The sequence below is a fragment of the Mustela nigripes genome, chromosome 10, assembly GCF_022355385.1.
Source record: "Mustela nigripes isolate SB6536 chromosome 10, MUSNIG.SB6536, whole genome shotgun sequence".
In the NCBI taxonomy this organism is placed as follows: domain Eukaryota; kingdom Metazoa; phylum Chordata; class Mammalia; order Carnivora; family Mustelidae; genus Mustela; species Mustela nigripes.
In genome coordinates this window covers 8794677-8815289 of record NC_081566.1, presented here as the reverse complement: position 1 = coordinate 8815289, position 20613 = coordinate 8794677, and the positions used below count along the sequence as shown (strand labels likewise).

The window sequence follows — 20613 nt, the reverse complement described above, 5'->3', positions numbered from 1 at the left end:
GACCTGTACCCCTGGGGATAAAAATATATGTTTATAAAAAATAAAAAATTATAAAAAAAAAAGTATGGACATATAATATTAGATTTTGTTAAATTGAGGATGAATGTTATGATTTCATTGCTAAAAGGAAGGCAAGCACATGATGACCAGATTGCTGATATGAGGAGAAATAGAATCATAAAAAATTTATTAATCTGGAGTACATTATGTAGGTTGACTGTATGAAGTTAATGTTATATATAAAAGTATGCCAAAAACAAGGCAGGGAAGCCAACAGGAAAAATGAAATGGAATTCTGAAAATTTTTAAAATAATGAAACAAAAACAGGGAGGAAAAAAAGGAGAGCAAGAAAGTAGGAAAAAGTGAAATGGTAGACTTATGTGTAACCATATATATAGTTCAATTAAGTATTAATGGGTTAAACACTGCTGTTTAAAGGCAGAGAGTTTCAGAATTAAAAATACGAGGCCAACTTATGTGCTATTTATAAGAAATGCACTTTAAGCATTATAAAGACATAGCTAAGTTGAAAATAAATGGATTAGTAAAAATATATTATGCCAACAATAACCATGGGGAGAGATTTGCTATATCAGATTTCAAAATAAAATAATATTCTAGAGAATTCCAGGACACTTTATAATGACAAAAGGGTCAATTAATATCGATGCTGTAACAATCATAAATATGTATACATGCAATAACAGAATTGGACAGAGAAAAGTTGACAGAGAAAATATCCCACAACCATATTTGTAGATTTTTAAATTCTTTCCAGCAAGTGTTAGAGCAGCTAGAGGAAAACATTAAGCAAAGTCATAGAATAACACTTTCATCCACCTTGATGTAGTTGATATTTACAGAATACTAAACCCAAAAGTGAGAGTATACACATTGTTTTCAAATGCACATGGTATATTCACCAGGACAGCTCATATTCTGGATCATAAACAATTCTTAATATATTTAGCATATCTGAAATTATATAAAATATGGTTTTTGCTTCAATAGAATTGCTTCGAAATCAGTAAGAATAAGAACCTGAAAAGCTCCTAAGTATTTGGAAATTAAACAGCATACCTCTTAAAAATCATTGGGTCGGGGTGCCTGGGTGGCTCCGTGGGTTAAAGCCTCTGCCTTTGGCTCAGGTCATGGTCCCGGGGTTCTGGGATCAGGCCCTGCATCAGGCTCTCTGCTCAGCGGGGTCCTGCTTCCTCCTCTCTATCTGCCTGCCTCTCTGCTTACTTGTGATCTCTGTCAAATAAATAAATAAAATCTTTAAAAATAATCATTGGGTCAAAAACAAAATTCACAGGAGCCATTAGAAAGTCATTTTTAAATGAGTGATAATGAAAATAAAGCATATAAAAATTAGTGAGTGCTTAGAGGGAAATTTTATAACAATAAATGCCTATACACAAAAAGAAGAAAGTTAAGTCCGTGACCTAAGCTTTCTTTTTAAGAAACTAGGAAAGTAGAGTAAACCCAAGTAAACATCCAGAGGAGACATTAGAGCTCAAAAATCAGTGAAATAGAAAACAAAATGATCAATAAACCAAAACTAATTCTTCGAAAAAAAAAAACCAAAAAGAATGGAAAGCATCTTGGAAGATTGTTAAAGAAAAGGAAGAAAAGAGGGAAGACACAGATTACAAATATGCCAACCCAAGAAAACATTAGAAAACTTGAACAGCCAATATCAATGAATAGAATTGAGTTAATAATTTAAAAACCTTTTCTCAAAGAAAACTCCCAAGTCCCCAGATGGCTTCACTGATGAGTTCTGTCAAATATTTAAAGAAATATTACCAGTCCTACACAATCTAGTTCAGAAAATAATGGAGAAGGGAACACTTTCCAACTTATTTAAAAGGGCACTCCTGTTTCAAAAACCAGGAAAAGCTATCATAAGAAGACAGAACTATAATCTAATATACTTGCAAACATCAGTACAAAGTTTCTTAACAAAATTTTAACAAATTCCAAAAATATGGAAAAAATAATAAATCATGACCAAATGGAGTGTATCCAAAGAGTTCAGTTGTATTATCTGAAATCATTAAACTAAATTCACTATATTCAGAGGATAAAGTAGAAAAACCACATGGTCATTGCAACAGATGCAGGAAAAGCATTTGCCAGAATTCAGTACCCTTTCATCACTAAAACACTCAGCTGACAAGGGATAGAGGGGAACTTACTCAACTTCTGTCTATAAAAAAAACCTATGGCTTATGTGATCATCAAAGGTAAAACGTTCAGTGCTTTCTCCCTACGATCTGGAACAGAGTAGCAATGTCTTCTCTCACCAGTGTTATTTAACATTCTACTAATCGTCTGATATAGGTCATTTAAGGCAAGAAAAAGAAGTCGAAGGCAAATAGATTGGAAAGAAAGATGTAAAACTGCTCTTATTTTTAGACATTTGCCAACTTAATAAGGCTTCAGGGTACAAGGTAAACATACAAAACCAACTTTATTTGTAAGTACTACCAAAACATTAGAAAATTAAAAAAATTTTTTAAAGCCTCCACAGCAGCATAAATGGTTAGGAATAGATAACTCAGGAAGGGGTCTCTAAGAAAGTGAAGAATGCTGCCAAAGAAAGAAACATTCTAAGAAAACAGTCAATTGATGTTGTTCAAGGGAGATTGGCAGAGTAGGAAGATTTTGAGATCACCTCCTCTCACAGTCACACCATTGCCATAACTATATATGGAGTAACTCACTTTGAGAAGACTACTGAACAGCTCTTCCATGACTAAAGATATATTTTAAAAACCACATCAAGAAGAGTAGGAGGTACAGAGACAAACTTGGGAACCAAACCTCAGATATGCTAACCCACAAACAGGAGGGCTATCAGTTGCAGAAGTCCTGTGTGAGGACCTCTGTTGGGCACCTCAGCCCTGGATTTGCACTGGGAAGGCATGCCTCCATAGCCTCTGGCTTTGAAAATTAGTGGGTCTTAACTCCAGGAAAGCTATATGTGACAGCACTCTCAAAGAGTGCGTGCACAGTATCACTCACTCTGAGACCCAGTATAGAGGCAGTAGTTTGAAAGCTTCTGCGCTATATGTAAAGATTGCAAGGTTGTGCTGGAGGGTCAGGAATCTGTAGGAACTTTCTCCGGTAATGGAAGAACTGGCAGGTGCTATTTTTCTTGATCTCCTTCGGCGTAGTTGGCCCTGTGCGGGAAGCACCAGTTCTGACACTCTCCTTCTGCCTTGCTAGCACTGCAGACACCTGTCGTATGGACCTGCCCTGGTGGGTGTCCCTCCAAAGCTGCTCCTGCCCCTCCACACCCAGCAGGCATCACTTAGAGGGAATAACAGAAGACTAAAGTATGCAGAAGAACAGATCAGCAATCCGAATGACAAAACCTAAAAGTACTGGAAGACACTCAAGCTGAACAGCAGAGAGTCAAAGAATCTAGAAATATGAAGATATGTAAGGGACAACATCAAACTTAGTAATATTTGCATTATAGGGTTCTCAAAGGAGAAGAGAGAGAAAAGGGGGAAGAAAACTTCTTTGAAGAACTAAGAATTGAAAACTTCCTAACCTGGAGAAGGAAACAGCCAGCCAGGTCCAGGAAGCATAAAGAGTCCTAAATAAGATAAACCCAAAGAGATCCGCATCAAGACACACAATAATTAAAATATCAAAAATTAAAGATGAAAAACAATCTTAGAGGTAGCAAGTTATATAAAAGGGAAATGTGGTAAGGCTGATCTTTCAGCAGAAACTTTGCAAGCCAGAAGCGAGTGGCGTGATACAATCTAAGTGACGAAAGGAAGAAAACTAGAACCAAGAATACTCTATTCAGCAAGGTTGTCATTCACCGTAGAAGGAAAGAGAGAAGAGTTTCCCAGACAAATGAAAGTTAAGCTCATCACAACTCAACTGGCCTTATAAGAAATGTTAAAGGGACTTTTTTAAGACAAAAAGACAGGCCATAATGAGAAAGAAGAAAATTACTAGTGAAAAATTTCAGTGGTAAAAGCAAACATATGGTAAAGGTAGTCAGTCAATCATTTATAAAACTAGTATGAAGATCAAGAGATGAAAGTAGTAAAATCAGTTATATCTAGAATAATTAATTAATGTATATACAAATTAAAATGTAAACTGTGAAGTCAAATACATAAAATGTGGAGAGCAGTAGTAAAAATATGGTGCTTTTAGAATGTGTTAAAGTTAATTGAACATTAGCTTTAATAGACTTATATACGTAGAGTGTTTTATGTGAACCTTATATGAACCATATACTGAAAACCTTTAATAGATACAAAACCTCTAAAGAGAAAAGAACCCAAACTTAGCACTCAAGAAAATCATAAAATCACAAAGGAGGAGAGTAGGAGAAGAAGAAAGGAACCAAGAAGAACTATAAACAACCAGAAAATGGTTACATGCCAGTTGTTACATGCCAACAAATGGCAATAAGTGCATCCCTATCAGTAATTACTTTTAATGTAAATGGACTTTCAGTTCCACTCAAAAGATAAAGGGTGACTGAATGAGGGGAAAAAAAACAAGACCCAGCTAGATGCTGTCTACCAGAGACTCACTTCAGACCTTAAGACACAGACAGAGTGAAAGCGAAGGGCTAACAAAACTATACTGTATGAATGGAAGTGAAGAAAAAAAAAAAAAAAGACGACGACGAAGCTGGGGAAACAGTACTCCTATCAGGCAAAATAAACTTTCAAAGAAAGACTGTAACAGGAGACATAGATGGGCATTGCATAATGATGAAGGGATCAAGTCAAGAATATAATGGTTATAAATTTCCATGCACCAACATAGGAGCACCTAAATATATAAAGCAAATTAACAAACATAGAAGTAGAAATTAACATAATAGGGGATTTTAGCACCCCATTTACATCAGTGGAGAAATTATGCAGAAAAAAATTAATAAAGAAGAAAACAGTGGCTTGAATGACACATTAGACCAGACAGACCTAACAGATATATACACAGAGAAAGTTAAAAGATTGATGGAGAGAAATGAAAATGGAAATACAACAGTTCAAAATCTTTGCTACCCAGCAAAGGCAGTTGTAAGAAGCAAATTTCCAATGATACAGGCCTGCCAAAAAAGAAAAAAACAAAAATCTCCAACAATCTAACCTTAGTCCTAAGGAACAAGAAAAAGGAGGAGCAAGCCCAGTGTTAGTAGAGGGAAAGAAATAATCACACCAGAGCGGAAATAAATAAAATGGAGACTTAAAAAAATAGTAGAAAAGATCAGTGAAACTAAGAACTAGTTTGTTGAAAAGTACAACAAAATTGATAGATCTTTATTTAGCCAGACTCTTAACAAAAAAAGACAGGACTCTAAATTAGAAATGAAACAAAAGTTATAGCTGACACCACAGAAATGCAAAGGGTTTAAAGTGATTCTTATGAAAAATTATATGCCAATAAATTGGGCAACCTAGAAGAGATGGATAAATTAGTAGAAACCTAGAGTCTTCCAAGATGAAAGAGGGAGAAATAGAAAATGTAAACAGACCAGTTAGTAGTCATAGATTTGAGTCAGTAATCAAATAACTCCCAATAAGTAAAAAAGTCCAGGACCAGATGGCTTCATAGGTTAATTTATGAAATATTTAATACCTATTACTTAATAGGTATTCAATTTAAGATTTAATTGATTAACTCAAATTAAATGAAATATTTAATGAGATTAATTTAAACCTAAAATAGATTTAATAATAGAAGATTTAATACCTATTCTTCTCGAACTGTTCCTAGAAAATTAAAGAGTAAGGATTGTTTCTAAATTCATTCTGTGAGACCAGCATGAGTGTAATTCCAAAACCAGACAAATACACTATAGAAAGAAAATTATAGGCCAATATCTCTGATGAACACAGATGCAAAATTGGAACAAAATGTTAACAAACCAGATTCAAAGTACATTAAAAGGATCATTCCCACTATCAAATAGGATTTATTCCATGGGTGCAAGGATGGTTTTATGCCCACAGATCAGTCCGTGAGTGTGATATAGCACATTAACAAAATGAGGAAAGAAATCATATGGTCATCTCCGTAGATTCAGAAAAAGCATTTAATGAAGTACAATGTCCATTCATTCTCAACAGAATGGGTATAGAGGAATTGTACCGCCACACAGTAAAGTCCATAAACGCATAGCTAGCTTCATACTTAATGACGAAAATTTGCAAGCTTTTCCTCTACAATCAGGAGCAAGACTAGGATGTTCACTCTTACCCTTTTTAATCAACTCAGTACTGGAAGTGTTAACCCCAGCAGTCAGAAAAGAAAAATAAAAGGCATCCAAATTGGCAAGGAAGAAGTAAAGCTGTCACATTTTGTAGGTGAGTGATACTATATATAGAAAACCCTAGAACTTAACCAAGAAAATTAGTAGCACTAATAAATGAATTCAGTAAATTTGCAGGATACAAAAGTAACATACAGAAATGTCTTGCTTTTCTAGGCACTTATAGGGAACTATCAGAAAGAGAAATTAAGATTTGCAATTGATTCAAAAAGAATAAATTTAACTAGGAGTTGAAAACCTGCACTCTGAAAACTCTAAGAGACTGCGGAAAGAAATCGTAGGTGATACAAATAATTGGAAAGATATAACATGCTCTTGGGTTAGAAGAATTAATGTTAAAATGTCCAGACTACCCGAAGCAATCTCCAGATTCATTGCAAACCCTATCAAAATATCAGTAATTTTTTCATAAAACTGAAATTTGTGTGGAACCACAGAAGACCCTGAATAGCAAAAGCAACCTTGAGAAAGAAAAACAAAGCAGGTATCACAATTCCAGATTTCAAGATTCAGTGGAAAGCTGTAGTCATCAAAACAGTCTGGTGCTGGCACAAAAACAGACAAACAGATCAGTGGAACAGGACAGGTAGCCCAGAAGTAAACCAATGCTTATTTTGTCATTTCTTCTACAATAGAGTATGCTAGAATATACAATAGGGAAAGAGAGTTTCTTCAGTCAACTGTGTTGGGAAAACTGCGCAACTAATGCAAAAGAATGAAACTGGCCCCCCCCCCTTTTTTTTTAAACATCATACACAAAAATAAACTTGAACTGAAATAAATATCTAAATATAAGACCTGAAATGATAAAACCCCTCAAAAAATTAGGACAGTGGTTTCAGCAGTACTTTTTGGATCTCTCTTTGAGTCAAGGGCAAACAAAAGCAAAAACAACTGAAACTGCATCAAACTAAAATGCTTTTACAGAGGAAACAATCAACAAAACAAAAAGGCATACTGAATGAGAGAAGATATTTGCAAATGACATATCTGATAAAGGCTTAATACCCAAAATATACAAAGAACTCCTATAACTTAATGCCACCCCCCCCCAATAATATGATTTTTTAAATGGCAGAGGTCTTGAATAGACATTTTATTTAAGTCACAGGGGTGTAAAATACAGCATAGCAGATATAATCAATAATATTGTAATAAATTTGTATCATAACAGGGTAATTACATTTATGTGGTGAATATTTCATAGCGCATTTAAGTGTTGAGTAACTATGTTGTGCACCTGAAATTAGTGTAATACTGTATGTCAACTATGCTTCAATAAAAAAACAAATATTCTTAAAAATAAAATACTTGTGAATAAATTTAAAATGTCCAAGATGTTTTCACAGAAAGTCATAAAAGATTGCATTGGGAAATTAAAGGCTTAAATAAATGGAGACTATACCATGTTCATGGAGTAGAAAATTTAATTTCAGATAGTAATCTATCCCAAATTGACAATTCCACTCAAAATTCTAACAGACTTTAAGAAGCACACACTAATTTAAAAATTTATATGGAAATGAAGGATTCTTGATCTGATAATACAAATTTCACCCAGTGCTCCTGAGATTTACTGTTTTACCTATAAACTATGACTTTTTTTTTTTTTTTTTAAACTTATCTGTGATTTGGTTCTGGAACACTGAAAAGAAATTAAAAAAAAAAAATAGTAAAAGGCTTTGACTTTGAAAACCTTTTCTTGGAACTGCCGTGGGACCACAGTAGATCTTGACTATACCAATGATAAACGTAACAATGGCTAAACAAAAAAAGTCTTTTAAGGGCAGCAAGCTCTAGGAAGTCTATTTACTTTATAGGTAAGATGTGGATAGGCAATAAAATTTAACTGTACTTTTAAAGGGTTTTAACCTTTATAGGGTTTCTTATAATCCTTTCCTTCTTTTTTCTTCTATACTTAAATAAATGCTCCTACAATTGTAAGGTCTATAATGTTAAGTGCTTTTGGGAATAATTTCACCTTTGAGTAAGTGTGGGAGGGGAGGATATGTTTACCATGTATGGGTGTGTGTGATCCTGGAATAGATTTTATTTGTGTTGATGTCATATTTTACGAAAGGGAAATATTTGAATCATTTACCATTCTTTATTAATGGCAAACTGTACTTGTTTTTATAGGGAAGAGTGGACAGAAGCCATTCAGGCTGTAGCAGACAGACTTCAGAGACAAGAAGAGGAGAGAATGAATTGTAGTCCAACTTCACAAATTGATAATATAGGGGAGGAAGAGATGGATGCTTCCACAACCCATCATAAAAGAAAGGTAGAGAATAGTAATGTATTCCCTCCTCAGCACAGTATATGTATCTGGAAGAAATACACTAAAATTGCCATTTGCAAGAAGCGTTGGCGGATGATCTTATGTTATGCAAATATGTAGGTGTGGGTGGTGTTTATCCTGGTAAATCTGAAATACCTGTCATTGTTTAAGACCAAGTAATTTAGATGTCACCTCATTTTCATGGGTTGGCATGCTGATAGGGCTTTGGGTGAACTTGTTGAGTAAAGCGCCATTGTGCTGATTTATAATTTGCATTTTTCTCTTACTGTTTTTCATACCATTTTAGAACTTGGAAATAACGTTTTCCCTAATGATCTGGTCATTTTCCATTTGGTATTTTGTATGCTCAAAGCAGAAGGAGACATGGTTCTGGTGTGCTTCCTGCCTGACACCCAGCCTCACTAATAGCTTTTTATTTCAACGGCTGCTCCTGAGCCAGTGTGGGAAAGGAGTTTTCCTTCCCTGAGTCTTCCAGATTAATAAATGCCAGTTTATAGATTGATGGAGTTATTAATTGTGCTTTTCGTTGTTATAGAAAATTAAAAAGCTGGGTGCCTGTGTGGCTCAGTCGCTTAAGCATCTGATTTTGGCTCAGGTCATGATCTCAGGGTCCTGGGGTCAAGCCCCACATTGAGCTCTGTGCTCAGTGGGGAGTCTGTTTTAGAGTCTCTCTCCCTTTGCCACTCCCCCCACTCATTCTCTCTCTAAAATAAATAAATAAATCTTAAAAAAAAAAAAAAGAAAATTAGGGGTGCCTGGTGGCTCAGTCATTAAGGGTCTGCCTTTGGCTTAAATCATGATCCTGGGGTCCTGGGATGGATCCCTGCATCAGGCTCCCTGCTTGTGTTCCTCCTCTCACCGTCTTCCTATCAAATAATAAGTAAAGTCTTTGAAAAAAAATAAAAACCAACTTCCTTGTATGAAAATGATATTTTAAGATTAGGGGCACCTGCCGTGGCTCAGTGGGTTAAAGCCTGTACATTCGGCTCAAGTCATGATCTCAGGGTCCTGGGATCAAGCCCCATATCGGGCTCTCTGCTCAGCGAGGAGCCTGCTTCTCCCCCACCTCTCTGCCTGCCTTTCTGCTTATTTGTGATCTCTGTCTATAAATAAATAAATAAAATCTTTAAAAAAAAATAAAAAAACAACTTCCTTGTATGAAAATGATATTTTAAGATTAAAGATCTAAGTGTTCAAATTAAATGAACATGCCATTTATCATGTTAGAATATATTTGTTATAGTGAATTGTAAATTTAATCTCCATGTAGGAAAACGCTAATTTCTAATGTAATTACTCATGTGATTTGGTCTTAGCACAATGAATAAGAACTCTTCGGAGTTAGACTGCTTGAGTTCAAATCCTTTTTCCACATCTAAACGTATGAACTTGATGAAGTTAATTTCTCTCTCATCTGAAATTTCTGTTCTACTTATAATAGTCTGTCTTGATCTTAGTCAAATGTCCGAGAACTCTTTGTGTCTTCATTGAAGACTTACCTCTGTTAGTTGAAATGAATCCCTCTTTTAAGTCAGCTTAATGCCCCCTTGTTCTTTAGTCATTGCAAAGAAGTAAAAATAAAGAAACAGTCTAGATTTACTCACCTACTCAGAGATAAGAAAGCTTCTTTTGGATGTCTATGTGCACTTGTAGATTGTAGCTCTGCTCATAAATTTAAAATCAGGTACCAATTAATCTTGTCCTTTGAATTTCATACTACCCCATCCAGTAACAATCTGTAGCACTATAACTCCATTAGCTGAAATTCCTAAAACTGCTTAATAACTGTTACATTGCTGTTGAGGCGGTTACAGGTTGGAAGTGGGGAGTTTGTAATACCCTAACTAGAAATACTCTTGCTGATCGATGAGAGAATTTAGAAATGAATATGGGAATTTTTTACCAAAAATTTTGAATGAAAAGAGACATTTTCAAAGATGTAAAAATGCAAAAGCATGGTGGATTTTATTTTATCTTTTTCTCTGTTAAGGCTGGGTGTAAATCATGTTGAAAAGCACAGTGCAATTTCCTCCTTCACAGTTACCAGTGTGGAGTATCTTCGAATTCATCACCTTCACTAATTATCACTTGTAAATGTTTATTTTAAGTTTATTTGCTGCTGTGCTTTTGACAGCACTGTTGGATATATTATCTCATTTAATCCTCTCAAAAATCAGGTGAGCCTGATTATCCCATTTTGTAGGTGATTCATCTGACGTTCAGAAAAGTTAAAATCTTGTTCAAACATGTAAGGACTTTTAATTTTATACTGTCTAACTTCAATGTGCACCTTATTTCTTATTATTGATTGATATCTCATGAGCCTTTATAATCAGTATAATTATTAGACTCATTGCATGACCAAGTTATATTAGAGAACAAAATTATACAGACATTCTCTCTTAACAATTGTACTTGGTTTCTCAAAATATTTATGTCAAGCTGTTGTGCTTACTCTGTTTCAGTTAATTTCATTATATATTGATGTACTCTTGGGAAAATCAGTAGAATTTTAATATTACAGAGTAATGATAGAAAGTAGGGTTTTTAAAGCAGATTCTCTAAGAAATCTCACTGAAACTGGGTCTCAGAAATTAAAAATTGATATGAATGGTATTTTGAAAATAGGGCAATTCGTTGTCTTATTTGACCTATATCTGATTTCTATTGTTTGTTATTATTTCATTTCATTTTTAAAAAAATTTTTTAAAGATTTCATTATTTAATTAATTTATTTATTGAGAGAGAGGGCAGCAGGAGCACGTAAGCAGGAGAAAGAGGGAGAGGGAGAATCCCAGGCAGACTCCCTGCTGAGCCTGGAGCCTGACTCGGGGCTCGATCTCAGGACCCTGAGAGCGTGACCTGACCTGGAATCCAGAGTCGGACACTCAACCAACTGGGCCTCCCAGGCAGCCCTGTTTCATTTCATTTTAAATGAGATTGTATAAAAACCGTTTTAAATGACAAAGAATGTAGAAAAAGTTCGAACCTCGGTACCACTCTTTTGTGATGGCCCTAACAGCTTCCTTAAAAAGGGTAAAAGAGTGCTATCATCTCCCTGGTTCCCTAGTACTACATCCTCTATGTGTATCACGTTTCATAAAAAGAATGACTGAAGTCCAGATTATTTTTCATCTCAGACACTGTAAACAGATATTCTGAAATAAGAATGCCTTTCTCATAGTTTACAGCGTACATTTACTTTTTTGTTCACTTTTTGAAAAATGAGCGATGGGAAGAGGGAAGGGCTACTGCTTGTGTTAACTCCGCTGAGAACTGTCGGAGCCGTTTTCTCTCGCCTCCAACACAGCGCTGGCGACCACTGTTAGTGGGAGCGGGTCACCCAGTATCCGCAGCACCGGTGAAACATCTCTTAAGGAAACACACCAAGTGGTGGAAAAGGGGCAGAGGCCTCATAACGAGATTTATGGTCCGTTCTGTGTTTCAACCAAAAGACGATCTTTAAAGGAATTTGATGAGAGGACTCAGAGGGGCCTAATCTTGGTCTGCCGAGCGGCCATTCTCTGTAGGGTCAGGTATGTGAAGGGCACAGCGTTCAAGGATCAACAGCCAAGTGCGAGTCAGCGTTTGGCCTGATTTTTAAGTGCCCAGCATGGGCCTCTCTGAGAGCAGCTGTTTGTGGTCTCCTGGCTTGGCGTCAAGTCTGAGCAGTACATGCCACCTTCCCATTGTGTCTGCCTCTGGTCCTTGGAGTTTTGTTACTTAGTGGCTGGCACGTGGAGAAAAGGTGAAGAAGGTTCACAGGGACCTGCAGAACCCTCCGTCTCCTTGCCTAGCCAGGGAAGGAGCCGCAGATCCGTGGCGGGGAGGTTGGCTGGACAAAGGTGAATTTCTTGAGAGCCTCCCTTTTTAGCTCTTGGTTTAGCTCTTAGCGTTGTAAATTGTACGTGGGTTTATCTTCTTTGATCAAACGTGCTGAGAGGTTTCTTGTGTTCACCTTCAATTATATATTCATATTCTTTAACCTACATTTTGGACTACATAATTAGCCTTCTTCTTATACTCTAGTGTGTATTCAAATACATTTACTAAGCATTTGTTGTGTACGTCCGTGCATCTCTTAACCAAAAAGAGCTACATCAACACGCTGGAGATAATGTGAAGGAAAGACTAGAACTACATTAAATATTTACATAATAAATTTGGGGGGTTGGGTTTTAGAAGATTGATTTTTCTGCAGAGGATCCATGCTGCCATCTTTTATTAAAGTCTTACCGTTATTTTTTCTCCTTAACACCATCTAAAAGAGGGAAACATTTTGTAATGGGTTATATTTCATTTGTAAAGACTAGGTAATTACTGTGTGTACCGTGCCGAACGTGAGCATTTGGTATCAAAGATACTTTTAAATTTTTCTTAAGTTTTGTCAAAATAGGTATGAAATCTGTTTCTGATTTTTTTCACATAGGTTGCTTTTACTAATATTAATTTCCATATAAATTCTCTTTTTTTAAGGTTGGCAGTCAAACTAATAGAAGCTGTGAAATTTAGGGACAAGGCTATAATACTTTTATAAAACCATCTTTTCTCTAAGAATTGCAATCCTTAAGGAATCTAGTAATATTTTATAATTACATATTGCTTTTCATCTGAAAATGTCATAAAGCAATTTATAAATTCCTTTCTGATTTTTATCTCTAAGAATTTCGTTTCCAATTATATGATATTTAATAATAGGACACAGCAAGTATCATTTTTCAGTGCATTTAGATACAAATTGAGGAGGGAACTGTTCAAATGAAGCTTTGAGCCAAAAATAATTTCAGAGCCTCGTTACAAGAATAAGGTCTCTTCGTTCACTATTGCCATGGAACAAACTACCAAGTTTAAAGTCTTAGAACACTAATGGTACCTTACTTCTCATGATTTTTTGGTTTGTGTGGCCACTTGTACTGGTCTCACATGGGTCTCTTAAGCGGTTGCATTCAGTTAGCAAACAGGCTGGCCTGGAAGAGCCAAGAAATCCTTTTGCTTCTGGATTCTTGGTTCTCCTCCATGTGATCTCTTGGCTTATGGTGTCTCATCACCCAGGCCCTTTGTACATGGTATCTATCTTTACAGCATGAAGGCTGGCTTTCAATTATGACTTCTCCAAGGGGTGAAAGCATAAGCTTCCACATTTAAAGGCTGGACCTGGAACTGGCATAGTATTACTTTGGACATATTCTGTGTTCAGAGCAGGACATAAGACTAGCCAAGGAAGAGGAAGAGCCTGCCTCTTCAGGGGAAGAATGGCATGTGCGTAGGAGTCAAAGGACTAGTGGCCGCCATTGTTGGAGACTACCTCGCACAGATACCTTTGTGGTTATTTAGTGTCCCTTGGTTTTTAGAAATCTATTAATGCAAACAAAATTTCTTAATACTATCAACTATTCAAATGACACTAACCTTGTTAACTCTATTCTGAATATTTAGTGCCATGTTTGATTTTGAGTTGAATATAAATGTACTTTTTTATTTTCCCTGATACCTTTTGCTACTTTTGAACTGAAGATATTATTGAATGGTTAAGATATTGTAACTTGACATTTGGAAAAATTTTCAAAATTATAGGCAGCACATAATGTTGAAAATAAATATAAGCATTTGTAAATTTTTAAAAATTTTTACAAATATGTATATGAAGAATATTGGTCTGTAGTTTTCTTGTAATGTTTTTGTCTGATTTTGATTACCAGGGTAAAATGGCCTCATAGGGTATATTGGAATGTGTTCTCTTTTTCTCAACTTTCTGTAGGAATTTATATGGAATTGGTATCGTTTCTTCTTTAAATGTTTATAAAATTCAGCAGTGAAAGCACCTGGCTTTAGTTTTCCTTGTTGAGTTTTTTGACCACAGATTCAATTTTCTTAGTAGACATAGGGCATTCAAGTTACCTATTTCTGTTTGAGTGAGCTTTGATAGGGTAAGGTTTTCAGGAAATTTATTCATTTCATGTATCTTGTTGATTTCATGGGCATAAAGCTGTTTATAATATTCCCATGTGATCCTCTTAATGTCTGTAGAGTTTGGAATGATGTCAGCTCTTTTATTCGTAACATTGGTCATTTGTGTCTTCCGTCTTTATTTTCCTGAGCAATCTGGCTAGAGGTTTATCAATTCTATTGATCTTCTAATATGATATCCTCTACTTTTTTTCCTTTAAAATTTTTTAAAATTGATTTCTGCTCTGATCTTTATTATTTCCTTTCATCTCTTCAGCTTATTGTGCTCTCATTCAGTTTCTTAATGTGGAAGTGAGATCATTGATTTGAGACATTTTTGATTCAGATGGGTGGTAAACAGGAAAAAAATACAGTTATAAAATGGCACAAAAGTCTTTAATAACTACTGATCATCTATAGGATAAAACCCAGGTTCTTAACTTGTTATTCATGAAGATCTCTGAACTGAATTTAAATTTAAGATGATAAACTGAGCATACCCAGTTATCTTCCCTTCCACTTAAAAGCCCATTAAAATGGTAGTAAAAGCACAAAAAAAGAGACAAGTCCACACAAATAAAAAGCTGGGTGGGGGAAAGGCATTAGTGGACAACCAATATCAAAATTAGGGAAATTTTTGGAAGAACCTTCATAAAACAGGAAAAGCATGCATAAAGGGGGCTGTAGAGAGCAAGTAGCAGGTCTGCTTGGCAAAATCCTGGGAATCAGCTCACTTAAGAGTGAGAAATGAAACTGAACAGGCTGATTAATTAAAGGCATTCTTAGATGTCTCTGACTTTCTATTTTGAATTGCACCAACTTGTTTCTCAGATGTTGTACTGCTTCTTCTTAGACTTCTTCTTACTGGGCTCCAGGGTTATTTCCAGCATTTCTTACACACCTGTCTTTCACTTCCTAGGAGTTTATCCTAATTTTGTTAAAGAACATTCTCAAACGGCTTCCCTGAAGGGTACTGCTCCCTTAGATGTATTTAGAAATGTTTGTGGGGGACATTTTTGATGGCCATGTTGTTTGGGGATAGTGGCCATGCTAAACCCTGAGAAACTTGGGTTCTTGGAAAACAGTGTGGCAGTTCCTCAAAACATGCAAAATAGAATTACCATATGATCCAGTAATTCCACTATTGGGTACTTACCTAAAGACACCAATTTGAAAATGTATGTGCATACTCCTATGTTTATTGCAGCGTGATTTATAAGAGGCAGGATTTGAAGGCAGCCCAAGTGTTCACTGACAGGTGAATGGGTGAGGAGAGGTGATACATACACACACGCACAGCGGAATATTACTCAACCCCCAAAAAGAACAAACCATTGCCATTTGCAATGACATGGATGGAGCTAGAGAGTATAATAATAATAATATAATAAGAGTATAATAATAATAGAGAGTATAAAAAAAAGTTTGAAGTATCAGTCAGAGAAAGACAAATACCATATGATTTCACTCATATGTGAAATTTAAGTAACAAAACAAATGAACAAAGGAAAAAGGAGACCCAAGAAACCAGACTCTTAAATACAGAGAACAAATTGATAGATGTCAGATGGGGCGCCTGGGTGGCTCAGTGGGTTAAGCCTCTGCCTTCAGCTCAGGTCATGAACCCAGGGTCGTGGGATTGAGCCCCGCATTGGGCTCTCTGCTTCCTCCTCTCTGTCTGCCTGCCTCTCTGCCTACTTGTGATCTCTGTCTGTCAAATAAATAAATAAAATCTTTAAAAAAAGAAAAATTGATAGACGTCAGAGAGAAGCCAGGTGGGATGGGTGGGTCAAAGAGATCAAGGTGATTAAGAGTACACTTATCTTGGTGAACACAGAAATATATAGAACTGTTGTATCATTATATTGTATACCTGAAACTAACATTGTGTATTAATTATACGTCTATAAAAGAAAGGGAGTCCTTGAAAGTGAATTAAAATGATTCTTTTTTTCCTTTTGCCCCTACACTTGACTGATAGCTTGGTAGCTGAGGAATTTGAGGTTCAAAATTATTGTCTCCCATATCTGAAAACTGCTTAAAAGTATCCACGATTGCTGGTGAGGCAGCCATTGCCAGTCGGATTCTTATTCATTTAAGTGTGTTTAGAAAGCGGTAAAATTTGCTTTTGAGTAGATACTGCAAACATATACCTATAATGTTTATAAATAAATTGCATCTGATATTTCATACCGTATTTTTTAATTTGTATTTTTCAGACAATGAATGATTTTGACTATTTGAAACTACTAGGTAAAGGCACTTTTGGGAAAGTTATTTTGGTTCGAGAGAAGGCAAGTGGCAAATACTATGCTATGAAGATTCTGAAGAAGGAAGTTATTATTGCAAAGGTAATTGATTACTAGAGTTGATTACTGAATTTTTCCTTATGGTATGCACTCGTGTGTGTTCTTGCATACACAACTAAACTGTAGAAATTCCATTAAATAACCAAAATGTGGGTGGATGATAGGCTACTATTGCAGTACTATCTATGTATCAATATTTATTTATAATGTTAAAAATTTCACAAGCTTATTAATATTATCTGAATGTTGTATACCGAAGCTATTTTTTTTCCTTGAGGAGATAAAAATATTTATTCCATGCTTGTGTATTTGGGGGAATGTTTTGACTGTTTTTGTGACCTATGTCACAATTATACTAGTATTGCTTTTTGCTATTTTCCCCCAACATTCTGAATTCTTTATTATTAAGTAAAATCATTCAAATAGCATAGATGATTTGCACCCATAAATCATACAGCTTATGTAATGATGAGTGGGAAAGCACCATTAATGGATTTGAAAACACAAGAATCATGAAACTAAAAGAAATAGCCTCTGAAATTCTTTCAGGAGCTCCATAACTTTGTTCAGCTTAGACATACACAGATAACTAACATGTTAATGATGCCAGTTCTCACTCTGAATTCTGAACTGAATCCTGATTCCCTCAATAGACAAATTCAATATACTTTACAAATTGGTCCTTGCTTGATGTTTCATTTAATTCAACAAATGATACATAATATTATTGGTATACTTTATGGATGACTTTAACTTTCAAACCACAGTTGACCCTTGAACACCATGGGGGTTAAGGGTGACTCCCTGCTCAGTTGAAAGTCCACATGTAATTTTTGACTTCCTGCAGTCTGCTATTGACTGAAAGCCTTCGCAATGTCATGAACGGTCAGTTAACACATACTTTGTATGTCCCGTGTCTTACATACTGTATTCTTACAATGAAGTAAGTTAGAGAAAAGAAAATATAATTAAAAAATCGTAAGGAACAGAAAATACATTTCTAGGACTGTACCGTATTTATCAAAAAAAAATCCACGTGTAAGTGGACCTGCACAGTTCAGACACGTTCAAGGGTCTACTGTGTCTTCTCATCTGGAGTGTATTCCTCCCCACTCTCTGTGAGGCTTTGCTCTCCCCGTCTTTGTACATTTGTTTTCCTTTCAACTCTTACACAAGTCTGGGTCTGGTGTGGGAAAGAATATTGACCTGGGAGTCACACGGGCCTGGATTCGCATCCCAGGGTTGCATCTTACCATCTAATTACCTTTAACAACCAGTTTTGGGGGAGTGCTACTCCCTTGCAGTGTTTGGGGGAGCATATGTGCTTATCAAAGTAAATCGGGGAGGAGGAGCGGGTGACTGGCACCAGGTGGAGGCCACGCATGCTTGGTGTCCTATAGCGTGTCGAGCCGCCCGACGGAGCCTTGCGTTTTTCATCTGCAAAGTTTCACTTGTTAAAAGAAAAACAGTCACTTGAAGTAATGAACCCTGGGTGTTCAATGCAACTGATGAATCACTGAATTCTACCTCTGAAACTGTTAATACAGCAGATGTTACTTAAATTGAATTTAAATAAAAAATTTTTAAAAAACATATTTCTGGACAGGAATACTGAGGATTGGAATATGTAAAGTATTTAGCATAGTACCTGACACTATTCATTAAACTGATATTTTCTGGGAGGTAGTATAGTGCCTCTTACTAAATGATCCCAAACTGATTACTCAACTTTTTATGCATTAATTTATTTGTAAAATGGAGATCATACAGTACCTATCTCATAGAGTTGTCATTAGAATTAAATAAATGAATAAGTATAATAGCATTTGCTGTAAATAAAACTGAATTAAGAATAAATGAAAATAAATATGTTATCACTGTAAGTATTTGCTATGATTATTATTATTTTTACCAGCTACCATGTGTCAAGCGTCAGTAAATAGCATTTCTATTCTGTTTTTTCTTTTATGCATTAGCCTCCCTTGGAACCTGTCTTCCCTTACTAATTAATTATACTTTTCTGAGTAACTGCAGAACTGGGTATGTTTTACCAGTGATCGCATATCCAGCTTGGTGTACTATTCTTGATATTTTCACCAAGTCCAGAAAAAATATGTCTGTTTATAGTAAAACGATGAACAGTATAATGTTTTAGAGTCTAACAAGACCTGGGGTTTGAATCCTGATGCGCCCATCACAGAGCCTCATCCCGGGGACTAAATGGTGTCCACATGCCTTGCTGCTGTTGCCGTTCACACTGATCGCTGGACTAAAGCACTGTCCACCAGGCTTCTCTGCGGTAGAGTTACCGTCTTCCCCATTGTAATAAATCACTATCTTAGGGTGATGCTCTGACACTGTGCAGGTCGGTTTTTGTTTTTTTTTTTTTAACGTTTGCCCGCTCATTTTAACTTCCATCAGTGGATCTTGTCTACAGCAGTTACAACTGTGCTGTACGAATGGTATTTTCTAGTTCCCTCACTCTTTTTTGCCTTTATTCTATTCAGTCTAACAAAAGGTTTGTCAATTTTATCTTTTCAAAGAATCAACTTCTACTTTCCTTGATTTTTCTCTACTTTATCTGTGCCCTAATCATTATTGTTTCCTTTCTTCTGCAGGCTTTAGCTTTAGTTTATTCTTTTCTTACTTCCTGAAGTTGTAAACTTGGGCTGTAGATTTGATATCTGTCTTCGTCGTCTTCTTTTTCGTCGCCTTTTTTTGTGAGAGAAGAGAGAGTGTGTGTGTGAGTTGGGGCTGAAGAGCAGAGGGGAGAGAAATAATCTTAAGCAGACTCCGCTCTCAGTGTGAGCCCAACACAAGGCCCAGTCCCAGCACCCTGAGATGACCTGAACTGAAGTCAAGAGTCAGTCACTTAACCAACTGACTGAATCACCTAAGCACTCAGAGATCTTTTTAAATAGAAGTGTCTAAGGCTATAATTTCCCACTTAGCACTGCTTTTGATGTGTCCCACAAATTCTGATGTATTAGAGTTTTCTTTTCATTCATCTCTCAGTATTTTCAAATTTAATTCCCCTTGTGATTTCTACTTTGATCCATTAAGACTGTATTTTCATTTCTTTAAGTCTCTAAGTTTTCCAGTTTTCTTTCTGTTTCGGATTTCCAACTTCATCTCATTTCTGGTAGAGAAGATACTTAGTATCTATCTTTTTAAATCTATTAAGGTTTAATTTGTGGCCTAACGTATGGTATATCCTAGAGAATTTGCCACATGCACTTGAAAAAATGTGTAATCTGTTGTTGGGTACGATGTTCTCTGTGTGTCTGATAGATCTAGTTGGTTTATTGTGTTAAGTCCTCTATTTCCTTATTCCTGTCTGGCTCTTCTATATCATTATTTTGAGTAGGTTATTGAAGTCTCCCAACTATTAGTGTAGAACTATTTCTTATTTTAATTCTTATTTTTTCTTTTTGATGGTTTTTAAAATTAGGTACATAAACATTAATAATTGTTATTTGTTGCTGGATTGAGCCTTTTATTATAAATACATAATGTCATTTTTTTGTATTTTGTAACTTTATTTTTTTAATTTTTATTTATTTATTTATTTTGTCTGATAATGAAATAGCCACCCCTGCTCTCTTTTGGTTATGTTTGGCTGAAATAGTCCATCCTTTCAGTTTCAACATATTTGTGTTGAGCCTCGTGTAGACTATGCATGTTTTGATCATTTTATAGTTAAATCCATTTGACCCTCTTCTCTCTTCCGATT

General features: G+C 35.7%; 1 protein-coding gene across 2 annotated transcripts in view; it reads left to right on the top strand.

Moving 5' to 3' along the window:
- AKT3 (AKT serine/threonine kinase 3) overlaps window positions 1-20613 on the top strand; it is a 304808-nt gene that overhangs the window by 162773 nt on the left and 121422 nt on the right. For both annotated transcript variants that reach the window (XM_059412531.1, XM_059412532.1), the window contains exons 5-6: window positions 8463-8607; window positions 16791-16922. In XM_059412531.1, the coding sequence (XP_059268514.1) occupies window positions 8463-8607; window positions 16791-16922 (277 nt within the window). The remainder of the gene's footprint in view (window positions 1-8462; window positions 8608-16790; window positions 16923-20613) is intronic.